The following is a 24,001-nucleotide window of genomic DNA, read 5'->3' as shown; positions in this document are numbered from 1 at the left end:
TATTTTTTAAAAAAAAATTTTTTCACCAACAAATTTTTTTTAGCCAAAAATGTTTTTCAACAAAAATTAATCTTTGTATTAAATATACTTTGTTGAAAGGTATGTAAGATTCGGCTCATCCGAATATAGCTCTCTTACTTGTTTTATTATATCATTGATATTTGTTGTCGAATCAAAATACATATTTAATAAAAAATCAAAAAAAATTCTTGGCGGAAGGGTTTAATCAGAGTCGAACGAAAGGGTTTTTAAACTGTAATAAGACGAACACCGGCTTCACATAAAATATTTTTTTTAATCACCCATAATTCGACTATAAAAAAGTAAATGTATCGTTAAATAAAATCCTGAAGTCTTATTTATATAAAAAACTGCATATAGTAATTTTTTATTTTTTATGCATACAAATTGCTGCCCTTCTGAATAATAATAAACATTTCAACATTTTATATTTATTGTATATGAATTTGTTATTTTCTTAAATTAATATTTTGTACATTTTCAATTTTCGCTAAAGCACCCATTTTAATGGAGTATCGGTAGTTTTAGTGTTAATTGTAAACAATACTCTTTATAGCAACGCTGCAGTGTTTGTGTGTGTATTTCTTTGTCAGTTTTTTTTCACAATTCGCTTGTTTGACATTTCAGTAAATTATTCCTTTTGTAGTCGCTCTTTGTTTGGAAATTCGTAATAATGGTAAATATTTAGTAAAATAATTAAAAATAAACGAAATATTCAATTAAACTTTATTTTAAATATTACAGAATTGTCTAATAAAAGTTCAAACATCAGTATTTCTAACATGGAGTCTACTTTTGATACTGCTGGTCAAAGTACAGGCTTATGACAAAGAAATGACGGTGCATGTAGATGCGGGAATAAAAGAATGTTTCTTTCACAATGTCAAACTTGGCGAAACCATAGATATAGAATATCAAGTCATTGACGGCGGTCATGGGGATTTAGATATCAGTTTTTCATTGGCCGATCCCATAGGCTTAATAATTGTCACGGACTTTAAGAAGCCCGAAAATATACACCGCCACGACGTGCAAAAAGAGGGGGATTATCGATTCTGTTTTGATAACACATTTAGTACATTCAACCGCAAGACGGTGTTCTTTGAACTGATAGTGGAAAAAGAAGGTGAACAAAATTTGGGTGACGATCAGTGGAATGATATACTCGAAGGTTTAACGCCCGAGGAATATTATGAAATGAAGGTGCAGGATATTATGGATTATGTGGGTCGTATACGTATGCAAATGACCAAGGCAAGACAAATACAGGATATGCTTAGATCTCATGAGGCCAGAGATCGTAACTTGGCTGAAAGTAATTTCAGTAAGGTGAACTCCTGGTCTCTATTTCAAATATGTGCCATGGTAGCGGTGGGTCTGTTGCAAGTCTTCCTAGTACGCAGTATATTTGATACTAACACACGCATGAGTAAAATTTGGCAAAAATTACGCCTGTGAACTTTAAGAGGCCAATAGAATTTTTAAATTTAACATGTTTTCTATGGAATTTATTACATATTAACAAAAAAAATGAACTGTTACAACGAGATTTTTTTAAACCGCGCTTTTTTCTCATAATTAAACGTTTATTACTAACTAACTAACCCCATTCATTTTCTCCTCTAATATCAACTTTAAACCAAAGATTTATAAAAGAAATTTAAACAAGTCAGGGATTGAAATATTTATTGTATTCAAAATTTCAACGATAGAAAATACTTTATTTTTTATTTACTGTTTTTAATTAATTTACTTGTAGTTTTTCACTTGCCATTTATTTTGTTTTTATGTATTTTATAAGTAACCTTTTTCATGTGCTCGATGGTTTTCCAATTAACTTGTTTTCTACTCATTTATTTATGCCATTTAAGGAGAAAACTCGAAATTATTTATAGATTTTGTAGCCAGTTTTAACTGTTTTAAAATTATTTTTGTTTTTTAATTACATCACATGTTGTATAAATAAAAATAACATTGATATTTTTTGTTTGCCATTATTATGATGATCTTTATATTAATCATTTATATAGTTAGTAGTATTAAATTTAAATGAAAGAAAATAATTAAAATAAAAGCAATAAATTGTATAAAACAATGGATGAAATTTAGTTTTATTTTTGAAGAAAAATTCAATTAATTGCAAATAGGCCCAGAACAAAAAAAAGTTTACTTTTTTTAACCCATTGAAATTCGACTTTTGGAAAAAATCATAAGAAATTAATGTATTTTAAAATACACAAATTATTTCTTATACAAATGACCATGAGTAGAAATGATATATGAGGCTATCAGCTCAAAAGTGGTGTAACCCACTTTATGCACTTATGTGCAACACGAGAACAGCAACCAACAAAAATTATTGGTTACACCAAATTTGGATTGAGTTTGTCATTCCGTTTGTATCAATCGTGGAAAGTTGATTTCGACATACAAAAACACAGACGTGACCTTTTATATTACAAAACATTTATATAAATGTTATTAAATAGTTCCCAAACTTTTGTTTAAAGTATCAATACCAGTTTTTATTTGTATAAAATAAATTGGCCCAAATATATTTTTAATTTTAACATTAAAAAATTATTTCATAAATTCTCAAAAAGTAAACATTTCTTAAAGACTATTTTTAGTTAACACTACTTGAATCAACACTTACCAAATAACAACAACTGTTTAAATGAAACGTTTATTCTAAAAAACTATATTTTTTACATTGTTCTTTTAACAAAAACAATAAAAAAAAAACATTTGTATAAACATAAAAGAAGTAAATAAGACAAGTTTTTATGAATATACAAAACAAAATTCTAAATTAATTAAGAAATACAGACAACATGTGCTAGACAAGAATCATCGTTAACCGGTTTCGAAGCATCCAATTTCAAACGTTCATAACTTATATTGAACTTAAGTGATTGGAAGAAATGATTTAGCACAACTACACCAAACTAAATTAACTAACAATTTAGCTGGCCAACAGACTCTCAGAAGAACAGGTCAATAAACGCTTGAGTGTTTCGATATTATAACAAAAAATATGTTAATTTAGCGAAAAAAAGCTTTAATGTTAATGAATTTAAACTAATCTTTTTAGATATTGATTAGTTATAAAATATATTATTCTCTTAAAGATTTTAGAGAAGAAAAAAAATACAATCTAAAATAATTTGACAGAATCTCTAAATCAAAAATCTAAATCTGTTATTCTTCTAAATTGTTCACTATATCCTTCCTCATAGCTCCATGATTTTGATGTCTATACAAAATAATTAAAAGTTTTTTTTAGTAAATTTTTAAAAAATATTTTATTGTTTTCAACATTTATATATAAAACCAAAACTAGAAAGTAAATTGTTTTACAAAAATAAGTATTTAAAAAGTAGAAAATATAAAAATATGTATGGAATTAATAATTTGATTAGAGATTTATAACAAATGTAGGGAAAACCTAAAACTATGCTAATAATAGTCACAATCTGTTCCTGAATGCCGTAAGAAAAGTGAGTCGAAAAAATGTGTATGAAAACAATTTGAAGACGTTTTTAAACTACTTTTTTGATACACTTTTATTTCGAAATCGAGAAATAGGAAGTTTAATTTTCTCTTAAATGTTATTGTCATAGAGAATTATACATAGAGACGAGACTCTCCGATTTGTCAAATAAAAATACAACAAATCATATGTCTGATACAACAAAATACATTGACTAGCATGTATTTTGTTGTTGCATGAGATAGGTTTTTGACAACAGAGTTAGGTTTTTGACAATAACGTCTCGTCTCTATGTTATCCTCTGGTTATTGTATTCAAAATACTAAAAACAGTAGAAAAATTGTAAAAGAGGAACCATTATTTTAAGACTTATTAAGTGGATTCTTAAGTTAGTATACATATTTAACTATTATTAAATAAAAATATGCATAAATACGTAAACTATTTATGTACAAGACAGCCTGTTTTCTAAATCGAACATGTTTGATAATTTTGAAGTGTATATTAACTAATCGGACGGTTGATTTAAATAGTTTGTTCTTTTTATTTATTTTTAAATTTTTTTTAACGAATTCCATGGCGTTATATACTTTGTTGAAATGAAAAGGTCTCTGAAATGTCTATAGACTCCGCTGTCTATAACGATCCAGAATATACCACTCATAGTGAAGGTATATTATAAATGAGTAGATTTTTAGTGAAAAATTGTTTTTTCTGTATAAAACTTTTCTTTGTATTTAGAATTTGATTTTTGTGGAATAAATTGTTCCTCATAACTTAAACCAATTCTTCTGATATTTAATAGAACAATTCTCGAAACCATATATGTATGAAATACTGATATATTGACTGACATCATTAAATCGGAATGATATATTCGACTCATTTGAACATAGCACACTTGGCACTATTACATTGCAGTCACCCTCATTCGGACGGGATTTGTTGTTTTTATATCACCCAATACTCCCATAAAATCTAAATGCATTAAAACGAATTTTCTTGTTTTCGATATAAATTTTCTATTCAAAATTGTTTTCATTAATTTTTAATAAAATTTTGGAAGATTTAAATACTGTAATACAGTTAATAGACACTTTTTGAAAAAATTAAAAAAAAAAACTTGTAAATGTTAAAACATTTGTTAAATATAAGTAGTGATAGGAATAACAGGAGGAAATTGTATAATCAACAGATTTAGAATCTGTTTGTATTAGCTATTAATCTCAAAATGTTGTATAAAAACTAGTATAACATGCTTTTAAACAATGGAATTATTGGGATTTTTAAAATTATGATTTAAAGAAATTTAATTAACTTATTATCTACTCGGTGTTTTGTGGCGCTCCAAATTTTTGTTGTATAGGACTTTAGATTTGGTATTTTCTATATTTTTTTTTAACATGACCAGATATTTACAAAAAATTTTTGCAAAAATTGGTACGTCTACTTGCTATTATTACTATTTCGCTTAAAATGTTATATGACAATTTAGGTACTATGTTTAATCTAATTATAGATTTTCAAAAGAAAATCTGCGTAATAGAAAAAATAGCAACCATTACTTATATGCTTTCCAAATTATAGAATTGAAATTATTATATCTTCCTAAATCTTTCTTTAAACAGACTGTCATTTCTTTGAACTATTTAAAATAATAAACAAACGAAGAAAAACATATTTAAATTATGGCTAAACAAGTACTCACACAAAACAACTTTAAACTCTTATATGTATGTAAAAAAATAAACTTTAATTAAATTAAAAATTATAAATAAAATTCGTCTATTCAAACAGCTTAACTAATCTTCGAAGGTCATACGTCCAGGACCATGATTTTTCATATAACGACGATAGGCCTTGTAGCGGGGATTTTCAGCCATTTTCTTTTTTGTTTCTTCCTCTTGCTCCAATTTCCACACATCAAAGTTCTCCTTTTGCCACAATTCCAAATGCAAATAGTCCTCAATTTGATGATCCTCCTGGGCATCGAATTGATGTTGCCCCATTTTCATAAAACGACGTATTAAATACAATTGTTCCTCACGGCCGTAGGGCTGTTTGCAAATGTTGAATTTCCAAAACCAATTAGCCTGCCAACATAGCCATCTTACCAGCGTATAAGGTGAGATAATGATTTGCACCCATAACACATCCCACACAGATGGTTTCGCGTATGCTCCCTTAACATCCATTTTCTCCTCCACCACTCTGCGTATAATATTTTCCAATTCTTCTCTTTGCTCCGCCTTGGATAGACGATTCTTGCCCTTTTTATTGTTGATTTTCTCATTGATCTCATCCTTGGCTATTTCTAAAGCCTTGTTGCGGTATTTAGGAATAGTGGCAAAGTATTTAATGGCCGAATCGTAACGCTGGCAGCCCGAGTAGTATTGTATGATGGAAATGATGGTGAGTGTAGCAATGATGACAAGACGTACATCCACCTTGGGTGCGACTCTTCTTCTATAGTAACGGTAGTAATGGGCATAGTACTCATCGGGATTATCCAACATGTAGTCGTAGTCATTGCGTGATTCTTCATCCTTCAAAATTTCATAAGCGGTAGCTATCAATTTGAATTGTGTTTCAGCCTCTTTTTTTGCCTCCTCCGTACGATGTAAATCGGGATGATGTTTTCTGGCCAACAGACGGTAGGCTTTGCCAATTTCCGATTTGGTGTTATCACGCGTCACACCCAAGACATCATAACAGTTTTGTTTGCCACAATACAAGCCATCCAGAAGACCCAAACATAAGGTGGGTAAAACCATTAAAAAGAACAGGCTTATTAGCCATCTTTGATAAAATTGCACTAACATTGTGTTATTTCTGTTTGTTTGTTTGTTTTTATTCAATAAAAGTATAAAACATTGATTTCAATCTAATTAAGATCCGCTTTTAAATGCCACGTTTTTGATTTAAGTTTTGGTATTTTTTAGAACCCGGCCGTTGTTGTTGGCCGCTGCTAGTTTTAAGGTTTTTTATGTTGCGTTAGCGACGTCAACTTGTTGCCTACCGTTTATTAAATGATTTTATCTCAAAGCTTTTGATTATAAATTACACATCTTCAAAACTATTTTCGTTTGACCAAGTTCTACCAGCTGTTGTTAACGCTTTTTGTTGTTGTTATAAACAATCAACACAACTGTTTAAACACTTTCTCCAAAGTTCTTTTTTGGTTAATTTAATCATGAAATCTGAAAAAACATAATTTTAATTTTATCACAAATAGATAATAAAAAAGTTCTATGCAGTTTGGAGTTGCGATCAATGATTTTTGTTTGAAATTTTCAGCTCCAGAATTGGTTCTAAAGAAGATTTAGTACATACACGTTATTTAGAACAGTACTGGAACCAGTCCTGTAATTAATGATATTTGTTTGAAAATGTCTCCCTCTAAACTTAATCTTGGGAAGCTTTAAATACATATTCTTAGGAACAGTTCACCAGTGATTTTTGTTTGATATTGACTAGTAACGGGTTTCAGAAGTAACTGCGACATCACTATTAGTTCCAAGGCTGTCATTGAAGGATCTGAAGAAGTTCTGATTACACTCGTTCTAGAACTACTACTAGTGAATGTTTATTATGTTTTCCAACAGCTCTTATCAAAAAATTATTTTTGGCTCCTTCGTCAAAAAAAATTGGATTCAAAGACCAAATTAAAATGTCGTATCGTCGACGTGAATCCGTGAATAAATTAGTGTATTACTTGACCAATCGCACTGAATACATGTCCAAGGCCAGTTTGAGTTTCACAAACCAAATTCTGTCGCAGAAAACACAACGTCGTACAACGAGTCATATGTAATCCTTACCTGTCCGACGAGTAAAAAATCCCTGCTTAATAGTGTTTGTCAAACACGCATGTAATTAGATAGGCGTGTTTGACGAGTCTGTTTGACGAACATGAAGCATGTTCGCTGCCGATACAAAATACAACTCTGCAATAAAAAAGAAACTCTTCTCTTATTACCAATGTTGTTAATTCAGCAATTTTTTAAAATCAAATATTGTGATTGAAAAAATTTTAACGGGCAAAACAATAAAATAGGTGGCGATATCACAAACTGTTTTTTGGGGAATTTCGGGGATGAAAAATTTAAATTTGGGATAAGTCTCGAAAAAAGTCTGGGTACCCTGGCGGCGAGTTGGAAAAAAAATTCTTTTTTCTCTTCTCTTCTTATGAACAGTGTTGTTAATTCAGCGATTTTTTAAAATCAAATATTGTGATTGAAAACAGTTTGACGGGCAAAATAATAAAATTATAACATTAATTATAACATTATAATGTTAGGTTGACTAATGTTACCACAAAGGCACTGTTACTCCTAAAATACTCCTTCAGATTGACTTTTGTAAATTTTAGAAGTTTGGCTACTGATTCAAAACGATAACGGTAATATTAATTTGTAACGGTATTTTAACGGTAACGGAAATAGCTGTTATTTTTTAACGCTATTTGAGAGGTAACGGCAGTCAATTTGAAGGGGTATTTTAGTGTTAACTTTATTTTAATGATAATGGTAATTTCATCCTGACTTAAATTAATAATCAAATTAACAAAAATTAAAAATAAGTTGTAGTGTGAGTTGTAGTACCGGTAGTCATGTGCTTTTCAAAAAACACAAATATCATTTCATAACTATATTTTCTAGCGATTTTATCACACATTCAGTGGTTTTTAATGAAAAAAGTTGCCATCACTGCGTTTTTTTTTTGTCAACAATGCTTCTTTTTCTGAAATTTGCATTCACTGTAAAATAATAACATAAAATGTTTGTTCCAATAATTCCCTATTATACTACTGTCTCATTGAACGATATTTTTCCTCAAATTATGTATTTAAGCACATTTTTCTTATGACTATGATCTACAGGGAACCGGAATCATGCAAATGCATGGTTTTTCCTTTAAGTCCTATGGTATCGTGCATATATATTATGTATTTAAAAGCATCAATTATTGTTTACAGTATATTTTTGGCATACATTTACTTTTTATAGCATATTTGTCCCTTTTAAAGCATATTTTGCATATTGGATGCTGTTTTCTAATTATATATTTATTGCTTATCATATTCAAACATTTCTAAATAATTCGGCAGTTGTTTAAAAATGAAAATTTTATGTTTCTGCTAATGAATTATTTATATAGTAACATTCTCTATTGAAACTGAAATCCTTCCATGAAATCCTGATTTATCGCTTAATTTGTTGTGTTATTTGTATTTAATCGGAAATTTTATGCTTTATAATAAATACCAAACTCTTTTATAAATTACTTCTCCAATAATAATAGATAATCCCTAAAAGTACTTTATGGGTTTTTAAAAATATAAAATAAATATTGGCAACCCTAAAACCAATTCTTACTCTTGATTGTTTTCGTCTGCTTCTTCTTCTGCAGGCAACACGTGCATTGTTTTTCCATAAAAATATAAAAATTTATAAATTTTCTGAAAAAACACACACAAAATGTCTGAAATACAAAAGCGAAAACGTATTTCAAAGAAAAACAAATCAGCCTGGCGGAAAACTGATATAAAGGATGTAGAGACATACCTAGAAGATCAACGTCAAGAGGAGAGAATTGGGTAAGTGGACAAAATATTTCACAACAATTGAGACACAAATTTAACATGATTTATTTATTAATTGCAGCACATTTGAGGATAAAGCCGATCAAGAACTGTTTCAGGTTGATGTTACGCCCTCAGAAGCCAATAAAAAGAAACTTTTAACAGAAAAACAAAAAAGGAAACTGAATGCCCAAAAACCCATGAAATCGTACCAGTCTTTGGAAAACACTTCAAAAGTACAAGATCCCATAAAAAAGAGGTTAGTTGTCGTGAAATATGCTAGTGTGACATATTTTATGTAAAATTTTTACTTTTAGAAACATTATTAAAAACCATAAGAAAGCTGGACGCAATATTGAAGAAGAGGTTTATAACCCCAAGAAGCCAAGGCACTTTAAAGCCACTCAAGATCGCCTTAAAACATATGCCCAAGTAGAGGCCAAGCTTAAGAAAAAGGCGTCTAAGGAGTTGGATAATAATAAGGATTTATGGGCTACGGAAGATTTCCGTGACAAACTACCTGGTCTTAAAGACGAGAAAGGTTGGATTTCTAAAGATCTTAGTGTATATCATGCTCAAACATTGGGTTTGCCGGTATTTAAGGTGCATGATAGCATAAGACACAGAACTACGAAAGCAAAGTAAGTTGATTGGTTAATGAAATTAAAAAGTATATTTAAACGATTTGTTACTTCCTTTACAGAAAATTCGAGCCTCCTCATCCGGGCATAAGTTACAATCCCTCTTTAGAAGATCATCAAAATCTAATAACAACTGTGGTCGGTAAAGAAGAAAAGATTATTAAGGAAGAAAAACATTTGAAACGTGTCACCACCGAAATGTTCTCCAAAGTAACGCCTGAAGAAAGAGATCGTTTACGTCTAAAAGAAATGAGTGCTGGCATGGACGACGATGATGAGGAAGAGGCTAATGAGAATGAGCCAATTAATGGAGATGCTACCAAAAACAAGGACGATGTGGATGCTCCCTATGCAACTATCAATCCTCCTGTTGAAAATAAAAAGAAATCAAAAACGGCACGCAACAAAGAACTCAAACAAAAAGAACTTCAAAAGAAGTTGGAAGAGAAAAAGGCCTTGAAAAAACAAACAGCAGACATTAATCGCATTAAATCCCTTAAGGCCGAGGTTTTGGCCGAAGAGGAAGAACTCGACGATTTGAAGAAGCGACGCAAGAAGACAGCCTTCAAAAAGAAATTTGAACCTAAACGTTTGGGTCGTCTCAAGTTTGTTGAACCCGACCAAGATCTTACCATGCCCGAGAATTTGGCCGGCAATATGCGTAACATTCAGCAAGAATCCAGTTTATTGGTGGATCGTTTCAAGAATTTCCAAAAACGCAATATTCTACCAGTCAGTGTTGCGACTGGCAAACAAAAGGCTCCCAAAGTCAAACGTTTTACACGCACTACACACAAGGATCCTGGTGTTTCCTATCAAATGCTGCGCGACAAACGTATGGCCCAAAAGAAGAAAGTGGCTGCCCCCGCATTATAGTTTCCTACTTAGTTTTGTTCAAATTTCTTTATATACATTTTAATAAAATTTAGTTTTTAAGATATATTGCAAGTTTTTGAAAGAAATAATTTTATGCAATATGGATGCGTAAAATATAATAAAAGTAAAAATAAACATTTTTTTAATTAAAAAAATTATTGGAATATATTGGAATAAAATTATATACAATTAGAAAATGTTATTATTCAAATATTTTAACACATTTAGCCATTAGTGGAATAGATTCTAAGTAATTACATACATAGACATTATGAATATTTAATGATATGCATTTCATAGAAATTCGAACCGACAATGTGTCGATCGGGAAAAATATTTTTGAACCCGAATTTTGTTTTCACATACATTTTTTCACCAAACAAATTGTTCAGTTAAAAATTGTTTTAAGTTTTATTAATACCATAGAGCGAAAACTGTGGTGAAAAGAGCCAGCCGACTTATTTTAATAAATTTGTTCATTTATAATTATATTATACAAATACTAAATTGTTTTCAAACACTATTTCTCCTTAACTTTTTATTGTAAATTCTCATTTCCATTACATTTTCTCAAAAAACAATCAAAGGAATAATGAAAAAAGAATTTTAGATAAATTAAAACGCTAAATTTATCGCTCTCTTATTGTGTATTCTTCATCTGACTCCACTTCTACAATATCATGTATTTCTGAGTCATCATTAGATTCCAATTTTGTCTGCATATGTGATTGTGTTATAATAATTTCGTCAGGCTCTTGATTAACATCATCATCTTCATATTCCTCATCACATTCCTCCATTTCCGCTTCATTCACGATTTCTGTAGTATAAATACACTCCTCGAATGTCTCAGATTTCGTGGCATCCGCCTGATTTTGACTGCTATCTCTGGTATCGTCGATAACAACCTGGAATTCAGTGGGACCACTGTGATGTTGTTCGACATGTGACAACAGATAAGCTTTTTTCGTAAATCCTTTACTGCAATAATCGCAACGAAATCTTTTCTCTCCCGTATGGGTAAGTATGTGAACGGAAAGAACATGAGGATAGGCAAACGATTTGCCACACGTAATGCAGTGATAGGGCCGTTCTCCGGTATGGGTGCGTTCGTGTTTGATGCGTGATCCAAAGTCGGAGAAACGTCGTTCACAATATTGACATGCGTAAGGTTTTTGGCCGGTATGAACACGCATATGACGTCTGAGTTCGACATTGGAAACGAACGCTTTGTCGCAGAAATCACAAGGGAATGGCTTTTCATTGTAGTGACGTCGCATGTGAGCATTTAATGCATGTTGAAAACGATACGAATTGCCACATAGCTCACAGATTTTTGGAGTTTTTGTTTCGGGGGATATTGATTTACGTTTACGTGTTTTTACCTGTCTCACTTGTGGCTGCACTGGTATTATAGACTCCTCAGAGCTATTGGTGTCATCTATAACAACTGAATTTCTTTGAGAAGCCTGACTACTTTTAGCTACAACTTTTTGTACATTTTGTGCTCTTGTGCGGCCTCTTGGTTGTAATTTATTAACCTTTTCTAAATACTCTGTTCGTTTTTTCGTCTGTTTTTCCTCCATATCAGGGGACTGTTTTCTAACCCGGAGTAGTTTTTCTTCCATATTAGATTTCGCTTTAGAAGAATTTTTGTTAACGATTTTAATTGTGCTTTCATCTGCTAATGCATCCTCGTTTAAATAATATTCCACAAAAATACTATCCTCATCTTCATGTTCAACCTCCTCCTCATTTTCATTAAATTCCACCTCCTCCTCCTCAACTTTACTTGCATCCTTTATTTCATTTTGCATCGCCTGAAACTCCTCGGGATGATTATCCTGACTTTGAATATAATCCTGAGGTGCTAGCTCTTCGTATAACGTGGAACTTTCTTTGTCATTGCTAAGCACAAATTCTTCCACGGCAACGGTTTTCTTGTCTATCAAAGATTCCCCAGGTTTTTTATCATCCTCACCTTCATTATCGTTATTAATACGTTTTATTTGTAAACCCTGCGGCACCTTGATTTGTTGTTCAGCCAATTCCTTGCTAGCACTATCTTCTGGCCGTGGCTGTACATCGTCCAATTTGACTATTGTCTGGAATATGGTCACGGCCGCTTGGCAGTTTTTTCGGAAACGCCAGGCGGCTTTTAAGTCTTGCAAACATTTGCTACAAATCTTACTAGGTAGTGTTTCATTATTCTGATCGATTTTCAGCTCTGATAGTATGGATATTTTCTGGGCAATTTGCAGTTCAGAAGATTCCACATCTGTGTTGAAGATGGGATGCATCTCTTTATTGGGTTGTAAACAAATCAGGCATACGACATCTAAATCTATTACAACACACATGTTGACGTGTTCAATTTCTTATTAAATATATAACAAGATTTTTTATTTATGAACGTTATGATAAAGATATTCTTTCAGTTATTAAATATTTTGTAAAAAAAATCCATAAACAAGAAAATTATTTTTTCTTCAATTCAACCAAGACTTGTTACATAGAGGGTATCACTAGCACATTGGGAAATTGTTTATCTATGAAATTTTCCCTTTTAAATGTCAAACTGTATACATAAAAAATTATTCTCTCTTGCATGAAAATGTCAAAATCCGTACTGAAATTAAATAAAACATTACACTTCTATTACCTTATTAATGCGCCTTGTATTTGACAACAGTATTTTCAACGTTGCCAACTTTACATTAAAAATAAGTAGAAGAAGAATCCGAAAGTACTGTATAAAATATGTTAAAAATAACGAAATACAGTGTTGATTAAAGTTGTATATATAAATTTATCAAATTAAAATAAATTATATCCCAAAAATTTAATTATAAAATAGAATTTATTAATTGTTGAATTAATAAAATCAAATCTTTGAAATCAAATTAAATCTAAAGCCTATTTGTAATCGATTTATATTAACGGAAATATTAATATTGAATTAAGAATTAATTCTTTATAAAATTTATAAATATTATATTTCAATTTTAGAAAATTTAGATATATTTCAAACTCTAAATTTTTAATATTAGAATTATATTCTATTATATAATATTTCATGAGATTTTGGATTTGAGAATGTATATTAACATTTTTGTGTTTAAATTAAAAATAATCAAAGTTCAACAAAATTAGGTATCTAGTATATTCAGACTGCTTCCAAATTACGTAATATATAAGATGAATAGTATTATGAAACACTATTCAACGATAACCATATTGGTCAGATAATTTTTTTAAATAAAGGAATAGTAAAGCTATTTACTATTATATACAATTACTTTGAAGTCCTATAACTCCTAAATTAAGCATATAATTAAGAGCTATCAACATAATAAATCATTAAATAAATCATAAATCATATTGATTTTTTTTGCCCTTATCTTAAAATTCTAAATTATTAATTTATTTATAAAATAGAATTCATTCCATTTGTTTCACTTTGTTAACTTCATGCACACACGTGTTGTTGTGCCTTGAACACTACGAATTTCAATGTCAAAACAAAACACAAAATACAACAAAAATTCAAACAAGTTGCAACAAATATAACTGTAAAATAAAATAACGGGACTCACAGTACAGTCGCTAAAAATTTGCGCTTCGTTTTTAATTTCTCACATATAAAATGGATAATCCTTTAAATACTTTGTTAATAAATATAGTTAACTACTTTGTGGAGTCATCAAAAGAAAATGAAATTGAAAATTATCGTAAAATGTCAACTTTAATAAGAATTCATAACGAAAAATTAGTCCAGTGTGGAGATGTGAGTTTTCCCAGTAAAACTGAAATATGGCTCAACTACTTTCCAGAAGCCAATAGACAATTGAATGAAGCAGCATTTCAACTATCAGATACCGAAGATGAAAAATCAGAACAAGAGAAATGTAAGTTTTTGGAGGCAGCCAAGGAATGGCCCTTTCCCGTGGCTAAATTGTTGGTGAGGCAGGAAAGAATTCATCTCCATTTGCATAGGAGTGTAATTGTTGGCCGTCTAGTACCTGAAGTTTTAAAAAGTGAGAATTATGGTCAGTTACTAAAAGCTGCCAATAAGAAAGTTTATTTAAATTCCCTGCCGGAGAATTTGAGTGAAGAGGATTTATCGTTCTATAGAAGCAAATTAATGTACAATGTGTTACAAAAGCTATTAAGGTACTCTAGGTGGAGTCAAGTGGATAGGCAGGGTGAGGAGCATTTAGACAACAATTCCTTTACAGAGCTGCAAGTTGAAAGTGTAGCATCTAAAATTAATAAAAACGATTGTGGGGTAATTATCAAATGTGGTTTAGTAACAGATCCCTCCAACAATGGCAAACGCTGCCAGTTGCCTACTAAAGAATATTTAAGGTAAGCTTTTTAACTTTATACCTATAAAAAATTGGTTTTCATTTCTAATTCTTTAACAGCATTCGTTCGAATGACATGACTTTAATGGCTTTGCATAAATATGGCATTCGAGTCAAGCAGGATGCTCGCTTTTGTGCCTTAATGGAACGTCTTGGTTCCGCCGCTGCCACCGTAGATCTATTGGAAGTTAAACATACTAGTCCCGTGCAAATTATACGCAATGGCCAAGGCAGCACTAAGGGTGCTTCATTTATTTTGTATAACTCGGCAAGATTGGAGACAATTTTAAGAACTTTCCAAGAACGTATAGATGAAGGCGATTACGATCCATTACCACCAATTGATAGTATCCAATGGGAGTTGCTGAATGAAGAGGTAAGTCTGAAAAAGGACTTCTTATTATAATTATTGGTAAAAAATCATAAAAATGTAAGGTGTGTAATAATTTTAATTTGAAACGAAATTCTTGAGAGGGTCAAGTTTTCTATAGCTAATTTTTTTAGAGGCACAACTTTTTTTTTTAAAAATAGTAGAAGCTGTCTATGTAAAATTATCAGCCCAATTATGAATAAAAAATTCCGCGGGAGTTTGTTCCCCGGGATTTTTTCACATTGAATTTGAATAGGAAAAATGAGAAAAGGGAAAAAACTCCCGCGGAATTTTTATTCATAATTTTGCTGTATTTCTCAGGGAAAAACTTTGTTTAAAATCCTTAATATTTTAGCATTTTTTCAAATCTTAAGGTAGGGTCACACATGACAAATATTTGACGAAAAAGACGTAACCGCTAAATGAAATATATTTAAATTCTTTTATTTATTGTCAGAAACTCCTTTTACTTAAGACAGTTTAAAACAAATATTTAGTTTTATTTTATTTGATGATGTTTGATCTTACAAAACACTTGTAAGATCAGACACGTCAAACAAATTTGTGCTAGAAAAAGTGGTTACGCTTTTTTGAGTAAATATTTGCCATGTGTGACCGTATCTTTAGTGGTATGGATGCGATTAAATTATGAACTATAGTCTCCGGAATTAGTTTACATTTATATTTTTGGACAACAGTGATTACGTTATTATTTAAACTTTTCAGTTCGGATTTGAACTGCGAAAAGTTTTAGGTCGGGTAATTGGACCGACAAATAATTGAATTTCATCTGATTATGTTAAAGATAATCCCATAATAGCTCTAAAGTGTGTTGCGGATCGATACTATATTGAAATTCAACAAATCCAGGTATTCCTGTATAAATTATTAAAAATCAAAAATGCATAACCTTTAAGAGTAGGAAAAGGGAAATATAAAATTTCGCCACATCTGGGTAAACCAATATTTTTTTGGTTTGTCTGTAGTTTTATCAAACGGTTTTGATTACTCATCAGCGGACAATATCAGCCCAATTATGAATAAAAATTCCCCGGGTGCTTTTTCCCTTTTCTCATTTTACCTATTCAAATTCAATGGGAAAAAACTCTTGGGGAATTTTTTATTAATGATTGGGCTGATAGTTTTTAAGATGCTGGAACCCAGTTATGTATTGCAAAGGAATTTTTTTTTAGAAAGTTATATGTTTTCTGCACCATAAAGAACCCAATTTTTACGCGGAAGTCCTACAAAATAAATGATTATGGCTTTATTAGATGCCTGATAATAGCAGGCATCTAAATGGGTTGTGTACTAGGATATGTCTTTTCGATTGACTATTTCAGTTTAATTGGCTACGCTTTTGCCACGTACATGTTAAAATAACTAGTTGTGAAGATATCAAGTAGCTAGTAATGCATCTGAAACTTATTTAACCTGTATGTGAATTGATTACTTTGAACCAGTTATAACGCAGTTCACACAAAATAATAATAATTTAATAAAGTTTTGTTGTTATTTATTATTTTTAGGAAGAATGGCAATTAGTTTATGCCTATTTGGCTGGCTTTCCTAATCTAATTGATCGTTGTCTGGAACAACTAGAACGAGGTTTATGCTCCACCCATTTAATCATACATTTTCTGCATGGCCTGGTCGCCATATTCAGCGTTTACTATCGAAGAATTCGAATTTTAACGGTAAGTGAAATTTGTTTTATTATTTTACCACATAAAAGAGCAGAGCCTGACAATTGAAAATGTTATTGTGTATTAGGAAAAACGTGATCACTTGATGCCCTATGTTTATGCACGCATTTATCTAATCAAAGCTGTACGAGAAGTACTTAATAAGACTTTGGCTTTGTTAGATATTGAACCAGTTGAATTTATGTAAGATAAAATGAATAATTTTATTTGATACAACCACCACATACCTTTTTTGTTTGTTTGTTTAGTGAATTTCATACAAATTGTCTACTTTTTTTGTTTTGTTTTACTTTATTTTTTTAACAATTAACATATCACATTAAACTTATCTTGATTTTGTTTTAACTTAAATAATTAAATTATGTTTATAATATGATAATATGAATCCAGTACAATATTACTGTTCTGTATAAAAAAAATGCAATTTAATTCCGTTTTTAGGTTTTATGTGAAAATATGAATTTTCTTTACTTTTCTTATTTGCTAACAAAAAAAACTTATTTAATAAGTTTTCAAAGTTTTTTATTTTTTACTTTTTAAATTAAACTTTTTATAAATAAGGCAATAATAAAAAAATTTGGCTTTAAAATACATTTTCTTTTTTTTTTGCAACTTAATCTAAGACGTTGTTATTATAATTATTAGCTTTTAATACTTTTTTTGTTGTGTATTCTGAAAAATTGGGGCTGGGGAATCAGAACAAATGTTTTGTAGAGAATCGGGGTGGGTAATAATTCATAATTTTAGGTTCCTAATAATAAGTTTCCCGAGGCTATAAATAATTTTTTAAGATAAATGTGGAACTGATCTATCAGATATAGGTACATACATAATTTCAATAATTATGCTATAAATATTCTGATAAATATGTGCAGAAATTATCTCCAAGAACAAATTTGAAAAAAAAAATGTCAAAAATTTGTTGTCAATTTTCAAAAGGTACTTTTTCAAAGACTGAAACCATTCTTTAAATGTTACTACATATTTCAAAACTAAAAAAAAATTAAAATACTTTTCTAAAAATGTATTTTTAAGAAAAGTACTATTCTAAAATTTTATTTTTAAGAAAAGTACTTTCCTAATAATGTATATTTCAGAAAAGTACTTTTCTAAAATGAATTCTTAGCAAAAGTACTTTTCAAAATGGTACTTTTTTATACTGTACTTTTCTAAAATAATACCACATCTCCCAAAGTGTACTTTGTTTTTATGTTGGTTAAAAAAATAGTTTGGTGAAAATAATTTTTTGTTGAAAAGAAATGTTGGCAAAACAAATAAGTTAAAAAAATATGTTTCCTTATTTATATATTGGAAAGGTCTTTGAAATGTCTATCATTAGATTTCCATATTGTCTACGTTAATGACTTAGATAAAGATAAAAAATAGATACAAATCGAGCTAGTCGTGTTTTTTTTTTTGCTTATTTTCACGAATTTTGATATAAGTTATTTTGAAGCTTCGGAAAGTTGATTTCAATAGACAGACGGCGGATATGGCTATATCAAATCTGCTATCTATAACGATCCAGGCTATATCTTTATGAGGTCCCAAATAAAAAATTTGGAAATAAAAAACGGATTGATGAATCATTCCCCTTCTCCACAAAACCTCCATATTCTCCTTCACTCCCAACATTAAAAATACTTTTTCTCTTTTAATAATTTACTCTCCTACTCTCTCTGAATTGGGAACTTAACCGTTACATACCATTTTAATTTCACAAAAAAAAAAAATACAAAATTTTAAATAATCTCCCCCAACCTCGTATTATCTAATTTCTTTTTTACGATTAAATTCTTTAATAAATTCTATATTATCCGGGTTATTATAAAATAAATGTTCCATCAGACGGGTACTACCCAACGAATTGGCCTTTGTGCCCAAACACATATTATACTGAGCAGTCTCTAAGTTAATATCACAACTAATATCATGATAAATATGCACTAAACTAGGATCGGGAGCACGAAATATTGTCAGTCTACGCATTTGCGATGCCTTCAGATTATAATCCTCCGACACTTCGGCTGTATTGATCATAAATGAATTCTGGCGATTGCCATTTTTGACAATTTTCTCCAAAAATTTAACATCCTCCAAACCCCAGCCGGTGATGTCCTTGTCAAAACCATTAATATTTTCATCTAAAATATCGGATTTATAGATGGCACAAATGCCAAAACCAAATTGTCGAAAATATCCCGATTCATTGGTTATTTCAGCGGCTGGTATTTGCTGTTGTTGTCGTCGTTTGGGATCATATTGGGAAAATACTATAGGCAAATACACCTGTTTGCCCTGTAAAGTATTCATGCGTATACGTTGTAAAGTCTCTAATTTAAACACCATATCCACATCGATGAACAGGATTATGTTGTCTTCTTGTATATAAGAAGAGCGTGCAGCTGTGTCTAAAGCCACTCCTCTAGAGAATTCTTCTTGTCGGTGTATAAAATTGATTTGATGATAGATGTGGCGATACTTTAAACTTCTTATTTCTGCCAAATGATCTTGTATTTCCGCCACAGAGCCAAAAATGACAACCAGTAAATCACAGTTCTTATCCTCCTCAATGGCCACACTTTCATAAGTATCCAAAAAACGCTTAAAGGTTGACAAACGTCCTGCTATAGGTAAAACAAATACAATTTTGGAATTGCCAGCCAACGAAGGATTGCTAGCCGATAATAAGCCGGGTATAGAGAAATGATTTGATAAACTTTCCACTCCCTGATTTAAAATGTTCTTTAAGAAACCTGTGAATTAAACAAAAAATATTTTAATAAATTTCTATTTTTTTAAATTTTAATTATTAAGAACTTACTTCTTTGCAAAGTGGTATTATAAAAATCTTCATCAAATTCTTTAATAAATATGCCCGTAAATGCTCTTTGCACATATAAATGCCTTCTTACCGGCACCGTCATCTTTTTACCACGATATTTCTTATATATCAACAATAAATCCAATATAAGATCTTGTCCATGTAGAGCATTTAATCTGGTGTAGCCATATAATAGTTCACGAAATTCAATAACTCTTCCTCGCTGCCGTGAATAGTTGTTAATATTTTCCATTACTTCTGTTATAACATCCTCGAGTCCTTCTCTCATTGCTGAATCGATTTTGTGCTTGGGATTCGAATGATCGGTGGAATAAAGGCTTCTGGCCAAAAATGACCATTCTAGGAGATCATCTCGAGATTTGGGTGCGAATTTATTAAGATCGGGACTAATGCCTGAAAAAAGAAGAGAGAGAAATTTATTAGAGAATTAATAAATGAAAATCAACATTAAAAATTATTTTAATAAAATAATTACACGGTCCAACAAATTGAGATTTTTTGATTGGAACAGAACAGCGACCCTATAATTCTGAAAGAGCATGTTGAGTATATCATTTTTGTAGAATAAATTTATAGTCCAGCTGGTCTGAATTTTTTGTTTACAGTGGGTCAAAGTTTTAATTTTTTGATCGAAGGTAGCATTATACTAACTGAAAAAAATGTTGTAGTTAATATCTGAGAGAATTCTTATTGTCAGAGTTATATTATGGAATTTTATGGGGATCATTTTTGTGGAAGATATTAACCCCCTATCTCCTCTCTTTAGGGGTCAATTTGACCCCTTTTTTGAGAAAATCGAAAAAAGTCCTTTCAAAAAGGACAATTAAGGATTAAAATATTCTACGAAATTTTTTGCGGTAAAATTTCATTGGGGGTCGTCCAAAGACATAAAAGTTGTAAATAGAGCCCTTTACGCTTAATTAGCAAAACTACACGCCATATCGGGTCTCACATTTTTTAAAAATGTCTGCAAAAATCCAAGTATGATCCGAATGAGCTGAAATTTAAAATGTAAATAGTCCATAAGATCTACAAAATTTATGTAAGTTATCTCTTTTAGTTCAAGAGATATTTAGGTTTATTTTTTTTAATTCTGCTCGATCTTTTTTTGGTTTTTTAGATATGGCGGGCCTACGAAGGTTCCAAATTTTTGTTTAAAATATTATCTATATTTGCTATAAAATTTCGAAAACAATAAAAATAACATCCTAACAGTTATCTCATCCCTATAAAAAGTTACACGCATCCAAAGTTGGAACATGAAAAGATGGCCATATTTTTTACGTTTGGATTTTTGGAGATATTTTTAAAAAAAGTTGGGTATCTGTTCGAATTTAGGACAGTGTCGCAATTAAATTTTCAGAACCTTAATGTAGTCCATCGAGTTCAAATTCAGCCAGAATCACTTGAATATTTTGGGGCTGTCCATTGACAACCTCTTTATCTCCTCAGACCTCTTAGCTAAAAGATTATGAAATCGCTAGTCTGCAGCAATTGGATATTGCATAAACACATCTTGTTGGTTATCTACGAGACAATTGGTTGGTGGTTTAGTATTAAATTACGTGTGATTACTTTCCCTTTCAAAGCGACCATAAAGCAGTTTTAAATACCGTCACAGTCTAAATGCAAATAACACGAGAAAACGAAGGTCATGGAACAAAGCGTTTCCTTCTGAAGTGTCATTGGAGGAGTCATCTAAACCAAATCTATGTCAGAAAAGATATTCGTATGTACGAGAAGAAGAAAAGCATGAATGACCTGAAACAAACGCATGAATGGCTTTAGATACGCTATTAATTGAATGGCGTACTTGAAAGTCTTTCACCGCCCAAAGCAGACATAGAAGGGGGTCCTGCGGAAAATATTAGTGCAGTCCTACCACAACTGAAGTCGGAAAAGAGCAACATGCTTAATTTATACTGGCCCCGCATATACCGTTCCTAATTTGTATTTTATTCATTGTTAATCAATCCCGGTGTAATAAAAACTAAATACGAGGAAACGAATGTTCTTCTGGCAATGGAGTTTCTCAGAGACATTAAACAGTCATCAATTAATAACGAGAAAGTGGATAAAATAAAAGGTTTTTTTGAGACGTTGTATATACTTCGTATATACTTCATTCGTCCAAAAATGGAATATAATACCCACATATAGGCCGGAGCTGCAAGGTCTAGGATATAGTTGCTGAACCGGGTTCAAGAAGGGCTGTGGATATTATAGGGGATGAAACTTTTACCCGGTTTATTGATACTTTAGAACATAGTCGGAATGTGGGCAGCTTATCCTTATTTTACAGATATTCACCCCTATCGCGAATCAACATTTCACATGAAATATTTTCTCTTTTCCTTTTTTCGTTCATCAACTTTGTTCACGTGAAAAAATTCCCCTTGTTGTGAAATTTTTATATGGAATTTTGTAAACAATAAACAGCTGTTACGAACAAAATAACTATTGTGAATGTAAAGTTCATCATGATATTCCCGATAGCAATTTTCCCTTCGAGGGAAATGAATATTTCATGGGAACAAAATTTCACATGTTATTGCCGAGGGGGGATTATCACGGGTGCTGTTCAGCAGACATAAGTATTTTTTTTTTATTTATTTTTATTATTTATTTAATTATTATTTTCAACAACCTAGCTTATTGGCCATAATCGGTTATAAATTTCTACTTAATAAAAATTTTTTACAAAAAATTTAATTAATAAATTAATAGTTTTATATCTAATACATGCGGCATTATTCCGAACATAAATTTGAGTATCGACCGTACGACACATTATAGGGAAAATAGTTTTTTTGTTCGAAACAAGCGTGTGTGGAACTTACTACCTACCAACATTTTCCCGGCGGAATTCAAGTCATACGTCCTGCATATTTTCAAGTCTCGTAAACATCCTTAGCTGTTTGTACTTTCGGACTTATTGCAGAGATTAATTCGTCAAAATTGTCCGCAAATAAAACAAAATAATCGACGACCCAAAAATAATATTCGTAAATTAAACATAATTTAATCTTCAAACCGAAATCTCGCCGTAAGTACTAAAAGACATAATTAGAGTTGTAACTCCCTCTTACATACAGAGACCAAAACAACGAACCAACAATTTATCCTCTCCCAAAATTGCCCCACAGTTAATAAGATCAAATTGCATGTAATAACCGGCAACGTGAAATAATCAGAAAAACACCAGACCCGGTCTAACATTCCTTAATAAATTAATGTATGTCTTCGTATGTCATTCTGCTCTCCCACTGGAGCATAGGGCCTATACTCTAGTCTTGTGCTTAATAGTTCATTTCAATGACCGCTCATTTTAGTTCTTAGTTCAAAAATGAACTAGGTAGCTCTTCTAGTTCAATCGCTCTTATTGACTTTTGAACTACCAATTTATAAAAGAACAAGAAACGAGTGATAAATATTAAAATTGTATCTCTGTTCTGAACAAAAACAACAAATACGATACTAGAGTTAAATGCTCCTTGGGTTTTTAATTTGCTTTCAGTTATCGTATAATTCTGAGATTTTAGGCATTATGTCAGAATTCGTATAAAAAGAAGCTGGAAAAACAACGAAAACAACCATTTTAGTTCATAGTTTAATACTGAACTAAGTGAACAAACGATTTGAACTAGTTCATTTAGTTCAAATAATGGAATCGTTCAGTTGAACTAGTTCGTTCATGAACTACCCAAGTCTACTATACTCTTCTTCTGCATCTTATTCTGTTATTGAGAAGTCAATGTCGATGTCGCTCCAATTATAATTTGCAGAGTTCAGCTTATCTCAAGCTTACTATATAGCGAGAGCACCAGGTTGTCGACTACTTTGTTGATTCCATATTAATGCTTGTCGTGATATATTTTGACGAGGTCTTCGAAGTATATGTCCTATCCAACTCAATTTCCACTCTCTAATGTCTGAGTTAAAGATTCTCAATGTCGTATTGTTTGATAATTGACTTGATCTCCAAACAAAAGTCAACATGGTAAATATACCTTTATTTAACCTTATTTATTTTACTAACTCAAGTTCAGCTCCACTCTTGTTACTGGTACAGCTGACAATAAAGTTGAAGGTTTCTAA

At 30.9% G+C, this 24,001-nt stretch overlaps 6 protein-coding genes across 6 annotated transcripts in view; 3 read left to right on the top strand and 3 right to left on the bottom strand.

The window, feature by feature from the left end:
- The first annotated feature begins 679 nt into the window (after positions 1–679).
- opm (opossum) lies at positions 680–2,125 on the top strand. Its single transcript, XM_065508370.1, has 2 exons — positions 680–697; positions 766–2,125. The coding sequence occupies exons 1-2, from the start codon at positions 695–697 to the stop codon at positions 1,477–1,479; spliced, it is 717 nt and encodes a 238-aa protein (XP_065364442.1). The 5' UTR covers positions 680–694; the 3' UTR covers positions 1,480–2,125.
- Positions 2,126–5,253: 3,128 nt separating this feature from the next.
- On the bottom strand, positions 5,254–6,523 carry LOC135957411 (dnaJ homolog subfamily C member 25 homolog). Its single transcript, XM_065508150.1, has one exon. It carries the CDS (start codon positions 6,334–6,336, stop codon positions 5,317–5,319), a length of 1,020 nt encoding a protein of 339 aa, XP_065364222.1. The 5' UTR covers positions 6,337–6,523; the 3' UTR covers positions 5,254–5,316.
- A 2,401-nt stretch (positions 6,524–8,924) lies between these two features.
- On the top strand, positions 8,925–10,812 carry LOC135956695 (ribosome biogenesis protein NOP53). The gene is made up of 4 exons (XM_065507247.1): positions 8,925–9,113; positions 9,181–9,357; positions 9,416–9,739; positions 9,802–10,812. The coding sequence occupies exons 1-4, from the start codon at positions 8,995–8,997 to the stop codon at positions 10,613–10,615; spliced, it is 1,434 nt and encodes a 477-aa protein (XP_065363319.1). The 5' UTR covers positions 8,925–8,994; the 3' UTR covers positions 10,616–10,812.
- A 310-nt stretch (positions 10,813–11,122) lies between these two features.
- On the bottom strand, positions 11,123–13,103 carry LOC135958233 (zinc finger protein 37). Its single transcript, XM_065509123.1, has one exon. The coding sequence runs from the start codon at positions 12,973–12,975 to the stop codon at positions 11,245–11,247; it is 1,731 nt and encodes a 576-aa protein (XP_065365195.1). The 5' UTR covers positions 12,976–13,103; the 3' UTR covers positions 11,123–11,244.
- A 1,158-nt stretch (positions 13,104–14,261) lies between these two features.
- LOC135956798 (uncharacterized) lies at positions 14,262–17,291 on the top strand. The gene is made up of 4 exons (XM_065507386.1): positions 14,262–14,983; positions 15,043–15,358; positions 16,882–17,049; positions 17,126–17,291. The coding sequence occupies exons 1-4, from the start codon at positions 14,262–14,264 to the stop codon at positions 17,243–17,245; spliced, it is 1,326 nt and encodes a 441-aa protein (XP_065363458.1). The 3' UTR covers positions 17,246–17,291.
- A 1,507-nt stretch (positions 17,292–18,798) lies between these two features.
- The window catches only part of Chsy (Chondroitin sulfate synthase), a 28,850-nt gene continuing 23,647 nt past the window's right edge, over positions 18,799–24,001 (bottom strand). Inside the window, exons 6-7 of the mRNA XM_065507385.1 lie at positions 19,883–20,296; positions 18,799–19,814 (exon numbers count right to left, since the gene is read on the bottom strand). Coding sequence (XP_065363457.1) covers positions 18,826–19,814; positions 19,883–20,296 — 1,403 coding nt within the window. The 3' untranslated portion in view covers positions 18,799–18,825. The remainder of the gene's footprint in view (positions 19,815–19,882; positions 20,297–24,001) is intronic.

The sequence above is a fragment of the Calliphora vicina genome, chromosome 4 (assembly GCF_958450345.1).
Source record: "Calliphora vicina chromosome 4, idCalVici1.1, whole genome shotgun sequence".
In the NCBI taxonomy this organism is placed as follows: Eukaryota; Metazoa; Arthropoda; class Insecta; order Diptera; family Calliphoridae; genus Calliphora; species Calliphora vicina.
The sequence above is the reverse complement of the archived record's forward strand: the minus strand, read 5'-3'. Positions and strand labels throughout refer to the sequence as shown.

What these genes read in the sequence shown, in the direction of transcription:
- LOC135957411 (XM_065508150.1), bottom strand. Translation starts at nt 6,336, where the DNA reads ATGTTAGTGCAATTTTATCAAAGATGGCTAATAAGCCTGTTCTTTTTA.
- LOC135956695 (XM_065507247.1), top strand. Translation starts at nt 8,995, where the DNA reads ATGTCTGAAATACAAAAGCGAAAACGTATTTCAAAGAAAAACAAATCA. An exon ending in CGTCAAGAGGAGAGAATTGG is followed by an intron (nt 9,114 to 9,180) that starts GTAAGTGGACAA and finishes TATTAATTGCAG; the next exon opens with CACATTTGAGGATAAAGCCG. An exon ending in CACAGAACTACGAAAGCAAA is followed by an intron (nt 9,740 to 9,801) that starts GTAAGTTGATTG and finishes CTTCCTTTACAG; the next exon opens with AAAATTCGAGCCTCCTCATC.
- LOC135958233 (XM_065509123.1), bottom strand. Translation starts at nt 12,975, where the DNA reads ATGTGTGTTGTAATAGATTTAGATGTCGTATGCCTGATTTGTTTACAA.
- LOC135956798 (XM_065507386.1), top strand. Translation starts at nt 14,262, where the DNA reads ATGGATAATCCTTTAAATACTTTGTTAATAAATATAGTTAACTACTTT. An exon ending in GGGAGTTGCTGAATGAAGAG is followed by an intron (nt 15,359 to 16,881) that starts GTAAGTCTGAAA and finishes TATTATTTTTAG; the next exon opens with GAAGAATGGCAATTAGTTTA. An exon ending in GAAGAATTCGAATTTTAACG is followed by an intron (nt 17,050 to 17,125) that starts GTAAGTGAAATT and finishes ATTGTGTATTAG; the next exon opens with GAAAAACGTGATCACTTGAT.